At 37.3% G+C, this 13,294-nt stretch overlaps 1 protein-coding gene across 36 annotated transcripts in view; it reads right to left on the bottom strand.

Annotated features, from left to right (window-relative positions):
- Nucleotides 1-13,294, bottom strand: part of LOC116704888 (neurexin-1a) — a 261,617-nt gene that overhangs the window by 241,238 nt on the left and 7,085 nt on the right. For 15 of the 36 annotated variants that reach the window (XM_032540597.1, XM_032540598.1, XM_032540637.1 and 12 more), the window contains exons 3-6: nucleotides 2,829-2,846; nucleotides 1,286-1,315; nucleotides 540-551; nucleotides 57-104 (exon numbers count right to left, since the gene is read on the bottom strand). The exons of 5 other annotated variants lie outside the window; for them this stretch is intronic. In XM_032540597.1, coding sequence (XP_032396488.1) covers nucleotides 57-104; nucleotides 540-551; nucleotides 1,286-1,315; nucleotides 2,829-2,846 — 108 coding nt within the window. The remainder of the gene's footprint in view (nucleotides 1-56; nucleotides 105-539; nucleotides 552-1,285; nucleotides 1,316-2,828; nucleotides 2,847-13,294) is intronic. 16 more of the 36 variants (XM_032540610.1, XM_032540615.1, XM_032540617.1 and 13 more) reach the window with 8 other exon arrangements.

Below are 13,294 nucleotides of genomic sequence, written 5' to 3'. Positions count from 1 at the left end.
GACTTGCTAATTGTGGCTTTACTTCAGAAACTAACTGGAGAGAATCAAAGTTTTACCTTGAATGCTCAGTAGGGACCTTAGAAGCCAAACTTCCCCTCTCTGCCCTGAGGAGGAGAGTCAAATGGCAAAAATCAGAAGTCCACTTACCCCACAGGGAGAAGAGGTGAGGATCACAGCCGGGATGGGAGGCCCACAACACTATGATCAAGCCTCACCCGCACATCACCCATTATTTAAACAAAAGGAGTGTAGTTACCCCTTGGTGGTGGTGGTTTCTGGAACTAGGACAGCAACTATTGTGTTCATATGCCCATGTGAGTCTCATTTATGATTCCCATGCAACAAGCAGAAAAGAAACATTGTGCCTTTAAGGAGTGAATGCAAAGCGAAAGCACCTACCTTGGAAAGCTTTCATTAATAGTTGAGAAAGGAATTTAAAAAATGCCAATGACTTTATATACTTCCTTTGGCATGAGTATATAATGCCACAAACAATGCTGTCATAGTTTCATGAATTCATATAATTAAAAGGGTAATACCTTTACTTTTACCTATGGGATTTGATGAAATGTTCCATGAAGAAAGCAGATTCCAGACAGAAAGGGAGAACAAAAGGAGAGGAGACAGGGATAAGTGTTGAGGTCAAGTCGGGAAAGGACAGACGACAGAAGAAAGAGGCTTGATGGCTACATTTATGTACATATAGATGACTGGAATTGTGTGACAGCAAAAGGGGACTAATAAAGGAAAGTGGAACGAGAAGAACAACACTTCACAGCCCTGCTCTGCTGCATGATAGGGATAAGCAGTAGCCACACAAATGGATAGATGAAGATCGAATGGACAGATCATCTGTGCAGACACACTGCGACATGCATGACAGATGAGGATTAGTTTAAAAATCCGTAAGCTATTTCCCACCGCCATGCATTATATCCTAATGATGTCAATGCAAATGTCCCTTTATTTGATTCATTCTAAAACATCAGAGTATACAGTAGATACGACTAAATGGAAAAAAAGAAAATGTGGAGAGAAATGACACAGCTACCCAGCAGAGTGGGGAATAGAAAGCCAAATGAGCTTGAAAAACGGGTCATACAGAGAAAAAAAGTCACTGGGAGAATTAAAATCAACTAGGTCATTCAAAATAAGTGAAATGACAGCCCACATATGAAGCTTCAAGCCTGTATTGCACACAAGTTATGTGCTTGCACACTTCTGACCACAATGGGAGAAGGAGGGACAATGGAGGAATGATGGGAAAAAGAAACAGAGCTCATACCTTGGTCGCCCATCATCAGGTGTGCCAGACCTTAAAGGAAAACAAGAGCACAGTCAGCAGAGAACAAGGGATCATGGGAAGCCCTGTGACACTGGACACGCAGACATCTAATTCAGAAGTAGATGTCTGTGTTACTTAAGGAGTGTTGGGATAGGGAACAGTGGGACGGATAAAAAGAGGAGGATGCACAGACAGGGTCAGCACGATGAGCATTTAGTCAACCAAAGCCGGTTGCAATGCATCATCAGCCACTTACTAGTCATCATTCAGAAAGCTAAATTCAGGTTGACCTTTTTTTTTAATACACAGACCATCAGCCCACCTACCAATGAAACGGCGATCCCTATGCACAAATATAGCAGGAGACTGTTTTACCTTGACTTCAACAACTGTCAACATTGAGTCATACTTAAGTCATGCAGAAAAAAAGTAAAATGATTGAACATGGTCTGAGCTATTTTGGATAGCAATGACTACACATTTGTTTTACATTGATTTCATTGACACAGTTAACTAATAAACTATGACCAATAAGTTCTAGCCACAGCATTGGTTTGTTTGGCTGGTTGATCCATTTTTTTCTCCATTGCTCTTCTGGCATACAGGTGACATGCTGTTACTTTTCATTAACCATGCTGTTTGAAGATATGGGTGATTTCAAACACAAACTTTAAATAATTCCTGACGTCCCCATGGAATCCGAATGCAAGGAAAGCAAAATGGCTTATAAAGAAGACAATAGCACTGAATGACAAGCCTGTTTTGAAGTGGTTAAGGCTTCTGTCAGTTGTTATGATGATATAATTACCCACTAGACACTTCTCATATTACACCAAACAAAAACTGCATACTTGATTGAGTGAGTAGCCTATCACATATCATCTGCTTAATACAGATTTAAGGAATTAGTTTATTTTGTTCTGTTTTATAGTGCAATGCTCTGACAATGCTTTGACTTTAGTATTGCTTAGCTTAGCCTTTCAAAATGATTTAACTTAATGATGCTCACTTTGAACTTTAATTGTCTTATTATATTTTATTTTATCTTTCTAAATGAGTTAGTTAACTAGAGCTCATCCTGGTTTTGGTATTTGCTGAAAGGGTCCAAAGCCCTACTGGCTTTAAAAAAAAGACAGAAATTAAACTGAGCACTGAATTACCCCGACATAAAAAGGTGAATGGAAAGAATTATAGTTAACCAGTTGGTAGCTTGGAAAACCAGCAGTACTCAAAACCTGCTGCAATATAGAGTTAGAAAAGTTAAATCCAATCGTATTCTTCATACTTTATTTAGGTCTTAGTTCATATGCATAAATAATTAAAACCGTGTAAAAGTGTAAAATTAAAAAAATGAAACCTGATTAATGAGACTTACCACTCCGAATATACATATATATATATATATATATATATATATATATATATATATATATATCTCAATACCGTTATCAGTATACAACATTTATTTAAGGATCCTGAGCCATGACAATGTTTAGACATACAGAATTTAGCAAGAATGGAAACCAATGGTTGAATTACCCACCTTCAGTATAGTTGTCTTCTGGAAGCACAGACAGGTAAAGAGAAAGAGAGGAAGACATTCATTAAGCAGCATGCAGACTGGTCGTTGCATGTCATAACCATGCAAGGATTATACATCACATGCAAGTGACCTATTGTAACCCCTGCAGAGGAAATGTATGCATAGGCTTTCATTTTGTTGTCCAAACTTGTCGTTCGTAAACTGACCTGGAATACAGGACAGGAGTTGTATTTGAATGAGCCCTTCTGAATATTTCATATCAGCTTAAAAAACTGAAATCTTTGTTGGCAGCAGATAAAAACTGGCATCACTGTTAAAAGATTGAAGAACCAGTATTGATCATAAGGTGTAAGGGAATAAACATTGTGATGCTCCTGTTGCATTAGGCTCATTAAATCTTTTATATATTTGACTGTTGTTTTTTAAACCTGATGGACATTTGGTATAAATTATGGTAACAATTATTTAATTTAACAGACTCAATGGAATCTGTGTGCAGTGAAATGTTTTCCTTCAATGAAAAGCTGCTCTACACAGCATGTGATGAGATGCACTGCAAGAGAAAAAACGCAGAGTAAATAGAGTTGGCTGTAGTTTAGCAATACCTCTAAGGGTTCAGATTGGACAGCAGGGTCTCGTGACTGGAACTCTATTCAGGTGATTTGGTCACAGTACTGAAAGCAATGACCAGTGAGCACATCTTGGCAATGCAAAAAGAAATTGCCTCCCAAATGAAATTGCACTAACATTGATTTTGGCAATCAAAGTGAGGTGTGAGGAGGTGAAACGGCCATGTCAAATCTGTCACTCTTATAAAGGAGACCGAAAGAAGAATGACATATTGGTAAAGTAATAGCAAAACAGGTGAGGAAAACATCAGCCTACCAGTGGGAGAAAAATAAATGGGTTTGAGAAAGCATGCAAAACCAGTGAAATGAGCATGTGTAAGGGCCCAACTGCCTACAAACAGAACAAAACATAGTCAGTCAACAGTTCTATTCTTGCAATGTGCCTAATGTCTGATTCCGTATTTAGCAATTTAAATATTTAAAATCAGAATTTAGCAGAAACACACAAAATGGTATTAAAAGATTTGATGACATTACGTTATTATGATTTCTAAATAGGACAATCGTGAACTGAAATCATAAAGACAGTAGCATGCAATGTCTAATCAATACAATAATAGTACAACAGAAAATGATCCTGTAATCAATCCAGTTACTGTAACCATGCGACCAGTTGGGCACAAAAGCCCAATTGTCCACTACAAAGTTATCTCCTACCTCTTTAAAATGGTTTGTTGCCCAGATTCAAGCGAATTTTTGACCCAAAACTTACCATCACCACTGGTTCCCCTTCCAAATCAGACATCATGCACAAAAAAACACTCCAAATCATCATTTTGTGAACAAATTACAAGGAAACAAAATAGTTTCACTTAACATGACAAGACCAATTCAGTTAAATTGCATGTCAATTTTGTTGTACATACATTTTGTAAGTTTCTACATAAAGCAAAGTACTATTATCAATTAAAATAGTGCCTCATTTCTCCAAGCCAAGCTCAAAAGGAGGATATTTTAGATATGTGCTGTATATGATTTTTACAAATTTCATTTTTTTGTTTGAAATTGAAAATATTGAAATAGCACACAAACTCATGTACATTTCACTTAGTAATTTCATTGGATTGGGTGCATCTTATGCATCGTGTGGATCGTATTTCCTAATTTCAACAGTTTACAATAAATACACAAAAAAGTGCACTTTGTTCACAAAAAGTTAGCTTGATGATGAAAAGCACAGTGCTGAAAATTCATTCTGACAAGGCAAGCATGAAGCCGGCAGTTGCAAAGTGACCACATGAGAAGTGTAAAGTAAAAGAATCACGACTGTTTGCTGTTGTCAAGACCACAAAGACTGACGCTGACTTTTGCCACGGTAATTAATACATTCTTCCCACTACGTTTAAATTCAAAGAGTGACCTGTTTAAGAGAATTATTTTTTAGTTTATTTAAGATTGTGTGTCAGGTTATTGTGCAGTAAACATTCTGTCATAGGGATTCCCTTCCTCTAATTATTGGTGATCATAACCAAATTAAAATCCGGTTTAGAGGTAAAATTATGCAGTCCTTATTAAGTATAGCTTGAGAGACATGCCGTATGTAGAGTACTCTTATACATTCTGATCTGAGCATGTTTTCATCACACTAAGAGAGACCTACACACAATTTAAATGCCAAAAGGGGACAAACAACACATTTCTACATAAACAAAATATAGATGCTCCGAGAATTTGATTTGGTCAAGGATTATTTCCAGTAGTATAACTAGTTACTTTGTATTTTGACTCAAACTTCAGCAATATTTAGTGGCCATCCTAAACAAGGTTTCATTTGTTAGTGTTCTGAAGAAAAGAAGCTTTCCTCTGACAGCAGTCAGGGGCCATTAAAATGACTCCCCTATCCCTCTCTTTCTCACACACACACACACACACACACACACACACACACACACACACACACACACACACACACACACACACACACACACACACACACACACACACACACACACACACACACACACACACACTCTTTTTCTTTCACAAATGTACCCAGCTGGTTACATCCTAATCCAGAGACGTAAATCCATTTAATCCCCTTGACAAAGTGATCCCAGCGCTATTGTGCTGGTAACACTACACCGAAATGCACTCAACTGTCTATCTATCAGACGATCTGCATCTCTGATGGTCTTGTTGATCATGCACATGGTGTTTAGCTCATGGAAAGTAATTACATTGCTACTCACTACTACTATTCTAGTTGAAGCCAAACTCCCAAACTGAATGAAACATCTGGTGTGCGACAGCAAAATAAATAAATTGAAGGATGGGAAATTCATCTATAAATCAATTTTCTTTTCTATTTGACTCCTGCAGACATGACTGTGACAGCTCAACACAACCTTGACACTCTGACTGTGAGCTCAAAACTGTGACAACTGATTACTGCCAAAGTGACAGTCGGTAGAAAGTAACTACAGCACTGTATCCTCTAGTATACAATGCGTTGGTTAGCATCAGCCAGCTCGACAAACTGCCACCATGTCTGTCCTGCAGTGTGTCTGAATGCAGTTGGCTGAAGAGACATGGCAAGAGAAGAGGGCGAGGGGGGGTTCTATAAACTAACATGTGTCACATTCACTACAGTTTTTCTTTGCAACATTCACTACACATAACATCCAGCAAGAGTTATTATTTATTTTTCTCTGCCATTTGACAATTTTGGAACATCCTGTTTGCCTGAATCAACTTTTTCCCTCTTAATGTCACTCTTAATGAAACTTTGTTTCAACTGGTACCACAGTAAATCTCAGAACTCAAGAGGTATTCATTTTATTATTTCATTTTCTGTTTAACTCTAATAATTTGTCTCTACTGAAAAGAAACGCATTGTAGTTTACTATCAAAAGGTCAAAATGAATGTACACGCTAACTTAAATTAAAAGAGGCACAAATGTGAGGAAAATGTGGTTGGTTCTTGCTTATTTTCTAGCCTGGTTCTGTATGCGCTCTTGTTAGAAAATAAGAAGTGGTATATGCAGTGACGTTGGGATCCAGAAATGGTTTTCACAGATACAAAGATAAAGCAAATGATGTATATTCTGTCAAGGTTAGGTAAGGACTCAACTGCATGCTATTACTATTAATGTAAGAACCTTCCGCCTGCTTTCAGGCTGCTGCTTGTCAACATGAACCACACCAGGGAAATATCTATATCTGTTCCCCCCCCCCACTCCCCCCAACACACACACAGACCTAAATTCTTTACTCAAAGACTGAGTGCAATCATACCCGCCTTTCAATAATTGCTTTTAGTTAAAACAAATATACATCTGCAGCCTGTTCTAAGCAGGCCTAATTGTATCTGTAATGTAGCAGCGCTTTTATGGCCTTTATCTCTCTTAGAAAGTTGTGCATTTAAAGAATGAAAATCTGAAAGTCAGACTTTACCTTAACTTTAAAAAAAGAAGTTTAACACCAACTTTATGTGTTCATGTTTTATTTCGTAATGGACCATTTCATAACCCCGTTCCGTTGTCATTTAAATAAGGGCATGTTTTATGATATGGCAAATGTATTAAACATGTAATTAAATGAAAATAAGTTATGCTAAATGATGTTTAATAGTATGAATTATTGAGCAACTGATGCATCATAATGAAAGCAGTTCTATTTGATCTTAAACTGCCTCAAACTGAAGCATTCTATCATGACAGCATTACTTGTGAAAAGTAGGTCAGCTACAACTTAATTTCATTGTGGAAAAGCTGAATTTCTCTTTTCAAAAATATCTATATGTATATTTGGACATCCCTTTAAAGGTGCTGCAGAGATATGTGTATGTCACTGCTTGAGAATTTTTAAGTGACATTTGCCAAATCATCTAGAACATGGTGAATCCAGCTTCCTTAGGATGCAGCAACCCACTCACTGCTGTTCTGCAGTGTTACTGCAATTTGTAATTTATGATTGACTACAATTCATGATTTACAAATGATAACGCACATTAACTAAGACTGTGTTGACAGACAGCATTTCGACTGTAATCCTCCTCTGTATCCTGTATCTCATCAGATACTGTAAAGACTGGAGATTCTATGATTCCCATAATGCAACTCAATGGTGCTCTTAAATGATCAGCAGGGCTATAAAATCTCAGTTAAATAAAAGCTCTCTCCCCCCCCCCTTTTGTGTAGTATTATTAATCAGGAAGTACTAATGTCATCACCATACAAGCAATAACAAAGAAGAACAAAAGGCACTGAATCCATTGCCAGCCCATTAGACAGAAGAAAAATAGTAGCAGGAAGGCTGCTCTAAAATCCCTTGTCGCAAAATCGCGAGTTAAGGGAAAATATAAAAAGCCTTGCAGCAAAGGTCAGAGCTACTAGAGAATCGATGTGTTGTTAAAGTACAAATTTGACCAAATCAAGAGTAATGAGTATAAGTGAGGGCTCATTTCTTAGTACCACAGCCTGAACCTAATGCATCTATCTTGCAGAAGTGTGTTAGCGGCATTACATAGCTTACCATCTCCCTCATTATCCTCCTCAAGCAACAGTAAGAGTCGAGAGAGAGAGAGAGAGAGAGAGAGGAAATGGCCAGAGTTACCAGCCACTCTGATTGAAATTGATAGCTCTCACAGCTGTGGCTATACTGCACAATTCCTACTGTCACCAGCTGAATTGGTCAGTGGTGCCAAAGGCTTTCAGAACAATACCCTCTTCATTTCACCTTTTTGTGAGGTCACATTGGATTCTTTGAAATGGGACATTGTCCAATAAGTTGGGTAGAGTTCCACAATTTAGCAGAATGACAGTTGGTGTTCAAAGTCTTTGTCATTTCACCACAATAAGTTAGTTTTTTCTGCTACAGTAGTTACACTGATTAAAGACTTAAGCAAAGACATAGTTTGATTTTCTGTCGGAGAATTAGATGAAGAGATAATACCACTCTCATGTCTGTCCATTAAAATACAAGCCAGCCGCCAATTGACAGTTAGCTGAGCTTAGCATAAACACTGCACAAAAAGGGCAAAACAACCTGGCTCTGTCTGAAAGCTAATAAAATGTGCAAGTTAGGCAGATTGTATTAGACAGAGCCAGGATAGCAGTTTTGCCAGTGCCTAGTGTTTATGCTAAGCTACGCTAACTGACTGCTGGCTGTAGCTTCATATTTAAAAAACAGATTAAAAATCGGTAATGATCTTCTCTCTGATAGAAAGTGGAAGAAAAGAGTGTTTCCCAAAATGTCAAACTACAGCCTAAAGGAATCTCATCAATAAAACTGTGATAGAAATGTATGTCTAATCACATTTCTTTCAAATCGTCTTTCTTTATTCTAAAAATAGGTAAATGGTGCACACAGAAAAAACTACATTTTAAATGTTGCTAATTAAATATACTAAAACAATGTTATTGTTTGATTTAATTAGTCTTATTATGCAGATACTCCATAGTTCATGGGACAGATGGTGTTGACAATGTAAGTCCAATCCAGATATTTCCAAAGAGACAGCCCATGCAGAGAGGATTGTGGGAGCAGATGTGCTGAAGACCTTGCCATTCTTTTACATCTTGTGGGTCGGAATGATCCAACAGGATAATCAGAGCAGCTTATACTATTTCTAATAACCTTAATCCCAGGATTAACAATATCTAGGATAGTGTTACAGATGTGGAGTAAATTTTTTTGCGATGCAGTAGCTGTTAAACACTTGAGTATTAGACCTGGCAGGGGAACTAAGATGTCTACTAAGAATTAATGGAAAGTTTTTAAATATAGAGAATCTGTAATGCATTGTAATAGAAATTACAGCCTTGTGTTGAAGCGATGTGTGCCATCTTGTTCACCAAGCACCTTTTCCAGCTAAATATGCTCAGCAGTTGCTTAAGGAAACTAGCTGTGGCTCTCTTTGTTGACGTGTAACAAATCCCTATCTGAAGAGCGGCTCTTCAGCAAAAATTAAGAGGAGTATTTATGAAGCGCACTGAACATTAAATAAAGCTAGATCTAAGTACTGTGAACATTAAGCTATATCCATTTCCATTATATAAAAAATAGCGAGACAGAAGTGTGAGAAAAGAGATGAAACAAGGTGTTGAAAATGCAACTAATGCTTTCTGAATCTGATCAATGAATCTACATCAAGAGTAAAAATATGTATACTGTACACAATCACAGATACTGCATATTTTGCAGGAGGGAGCACTTATTACTAGAAAATCCCTAAATCTGACACATAACCTACACTACACTATAGTCAAGTCAGGTTTATTTGTGCTGTAAGTCACAAAGGGCTTCAACGTCACATAAAATGTTCCTGAAAAGTGATTTGTCTTTGCTCTATCATTATCACAACAGCTTTCAAATTACGGCAGTGCGCTTTAGACTTGTTTTTAGTATTTCAGGCGACTCTCACGAAGAATGACACCAAAACAGCAGCATCAAAGGCAACGTATGTTCAAAGCGAAAATATCATCCGCAGCATGGAATTTAAAAAAGGTAATTTTTTTTTGCCTGTATGTAGCTTATATTCTGTATCTGTGTAGAGGTGATCAAGCTGTTCGGACTGCATAGAAAACATCCAGCAGTTGTACAAAGTGAAATAATTTACCACACAAAACACAAGTATGTTGTGTATGATAAACAAACAAAGAAGGAAAGTGTCTTTAAAGCCAAAATTCTGACCATCTTCATACATAACATCACTACGTGGCAGTGGTTAAGAGATAACAGGATTCAATAAAGGAATCATGCATATCACAATATACTCTAAACTCCATATGCCAGCTAACATGCTTTAATAGGAAATGCACTGTATAGCTCAGTTTAATACGAGCCTGTGTATTTGGATGTGTTTATTTGTGCTGTGGGACAAATCCCGTTAAAGGAGGAGTTTGGTGTCAAAGAATTTCACAAACACCCTTTGACAGTCAGGAGCAGTTGTATTTAAACAAGGCAAAAATCCTCCGGAGAAATCCCACTAATCTTTTTATCCCAATATCTGTCTTTGGACTCAGAGACAGTAGTGAACTATTAATCTGCTTTTGTCTGAGTGAAGCTGCAGGATGCTTCTAGACAGAATGACACTTTCAGAGATTTAGTGAGACCACATGGTTTTGGCTACATACAATGACAGACACACCTGAAAGGGAGAGCTCATTTGAATTAAGAATTAATCTTCCTATACAGTGTGTCTTAGCAGTTGAATTCATTCATATACATGTGAACATTATGAAAGCTACAGGATACTTAAAACCCTGTTGGCCAAAAATGTATATGTCATTCACATGGAGCCATCTATATAAATAATCTAAAAATGATGATGTTGCATTTGACAAACGCAAGATACTTATCAAATTCACTAAATATACTCTTGCTGTTTTCACACGTGTTGCCTTGACCCATCCACCTTGGCCATCCAATCTAACCCAGCCCACGTCTCCACTCTATTGTTTCTTTCAGTGTGTTAGGTTGAATTGTTTTCAGTGATACAACTTGGCACACAATGGACATACCATTACCAACTTCAGGCATACAGTCAAAGTGTAAACTTACATAAATTTCACTTTGAATTGATATGCATCTACATTCAGAAACGAATACAGTGTGCTAAACAACAACAAGTTCCTTGCTAGATGTCCTGCAATAATCAGGAATGCCAATTTTTTGACTAGAGAAAATTACCTTCTCTTTCATAATGTGGCTATCTGTCTTTTAGTGTCCGTGTAGCCAAAATATTTTATTAAAGCTGCAAAAAGACAAAATGATGACCCAAATCTGCAGTTCCACTCAGCCCTGAAGGGCCTTTCAGCTATCAGCCTATTGTAGGGTTGTCAACAAATATTCTAAATTTGAATATATATTCAAATTTTAATAAAAAAAACACAATTGAATCTGAAAAAGAATATCTGATTTTGAAAAGGAAAAACAGCGTGTTCCACTGTGGGCCTGGGCTGCTGCTCTTTAAACGCTCATCTCCCTGTCTGTGTAATGTCGGATTGATTCCAGCCAGTCGTCTAGAGAATTCCCAGCGAGTGCGTGGCCGTGTTCAGTTTCCATAATGCGGCTGGCACTACCGGAAGTAAACAAACAATGAGGGGGAGGAAGAACACGCCATGATGACGCCAATGCAATTGGTAATTTGGAGAGAAAGTAAGATTCTAGAACTTCTGTCGGTAAGGGCCTCTCATCAACATTGTTTCCAGATACTGCAGTCAACTGTTTCCATCTAAACAACTCTAATAAACACAATACCCTAGCTGGTGAACATTGCCAATTTAGCTGTTACATAAACTATTTCCCTGAGGAGTTGCTGTAGACCATGTCGGAGCTAAAGCAGAGTTAATATTTGACTGATGTTAGTCAGATACATGACTCCAAATGAATGGTAATGTTGTTCTGTGTCTGTTATATGCAACTATTTGCTAAGAAGTTTGCCAACAATTTCACCATATCATCTGATAGCATGTTAGTGTTGTGTCAACAGCTTGTTGGGCTGCCCCAAGAGGCCAAAAATATTAAAAGCTGTTTTAAAACTTTGCACACAATGTCCATACCAGTACCAACTTAAGGCATACAGTCTTAGTGTAAACTAACATAAATTTCACTTTGAATTGATATGCCTCTACATTCAGGAACAAATACACAGTGTGCTAAACATTCCAACAAGTTCCTTGCTAGATGTCCTGCAATAATCAGGATTGCCAAATTTTTGACTAGAGAAAAATATCTTCTCTTTCATAATGTGTTTTAAAATATGTAAGAAAAGCTGTTTCTCTTGTTTCTCTTGCGTTGGGTTAACATGCTAAATTTGTAACTTGTAACAAAACCAAGATTCAGTTTAATGTAGCTAAATCTAAAATACTCGCCTACAAAAGAATGTCTTGTATCGACCAGACACTGGTCCAGCAAGTACTCTAAATCTATCTTACTGCTGAAAATGTAGGGTGAATGGCTTCTGAAAAAAAGTGGTGTTATGACAGGTGGCAAGTCATCGTTGTGGGAGATAATTTCAAACACCACTTCTAATGTAATTAATAAGTTGCCAAATGTATCAAGTTTTAAATTCTTCTGGTAGGACATTTTACGAGGCTATCCTATTGCCACTGATGATAAATCCATTTGTGACAGACAGACCCAAGGAACCAGTGTCTTGGAAAACATAAACCTACCAATGACATAAGATCAGGTTCAAACTATTCAGGAAATGTTCCTCAATTTGTACTTCAACCTGAAAAATAATCAAAAATCAAATTTGCTGTGTACAAACGTCCATAAAGACTAAGGCATGCTCACAAACCTATTGACTGTGAACACGCTGTCTTCTGCATATGTTGCACTACTTTCCTTCTTTAATATTGCAGTAAGGCACACATCTGTTGTAATGTTGTTGTGTTTAGTGACAAAATGTTACTTTCTGTAGGCTAAAGTCAATTTCTGTACCCTGTCATCATGCATTAGCAGCTTAACTCATCTGCCTGTCAGTCCTACAATGAGTGGCGTTAGTTTTAGAGACTTCCAAGAAGCTATGCTCTCAACTAAAATCATGAGACACTGTGATCACAGGTATTTATTGTAACAAGTCAATGTAAGTCATACTTTAAATTACATAATGCAAAAATTGACAAATAAAAAAATGTTGCACAGTCTTAGTTTAGATCTGCCCTACATTTTCACCTGGACTGATTCATGTTTAGCTAATGTACAATGACATAAACCGTTCCATTTTATCATGATAAAGTATGTGCTATGCAATGCATCTATGTTATTTATCTAATGAAAAAAAGGAGGGCGGGTTCTGGGAACTTACTGGCCATAGTGCATTTAAATAATTGTTTTAACCGAGGAAAAGGATTTATGTGTGTGTGTGTGTGTGTGTGTGTGTGTCAT

This window comes from Etheostoma spectabile, chromosome 17, assembly GCF_008692095.1.
Source record: "Etheostoma spectabile isolate EspeVRDwgs_2016 chromosome 17, UIUC_Espe_1.0, whole genome shotgun sequence".
NCBI lineage: Eukaryota > Metazoa > Chordata > Actinopteri > Perciformes > Percidae > Etheostoma > Etheostoma spectabile.
This window is presented reverse-complemented; position numbering and strand designations above follow the sequence as displayed.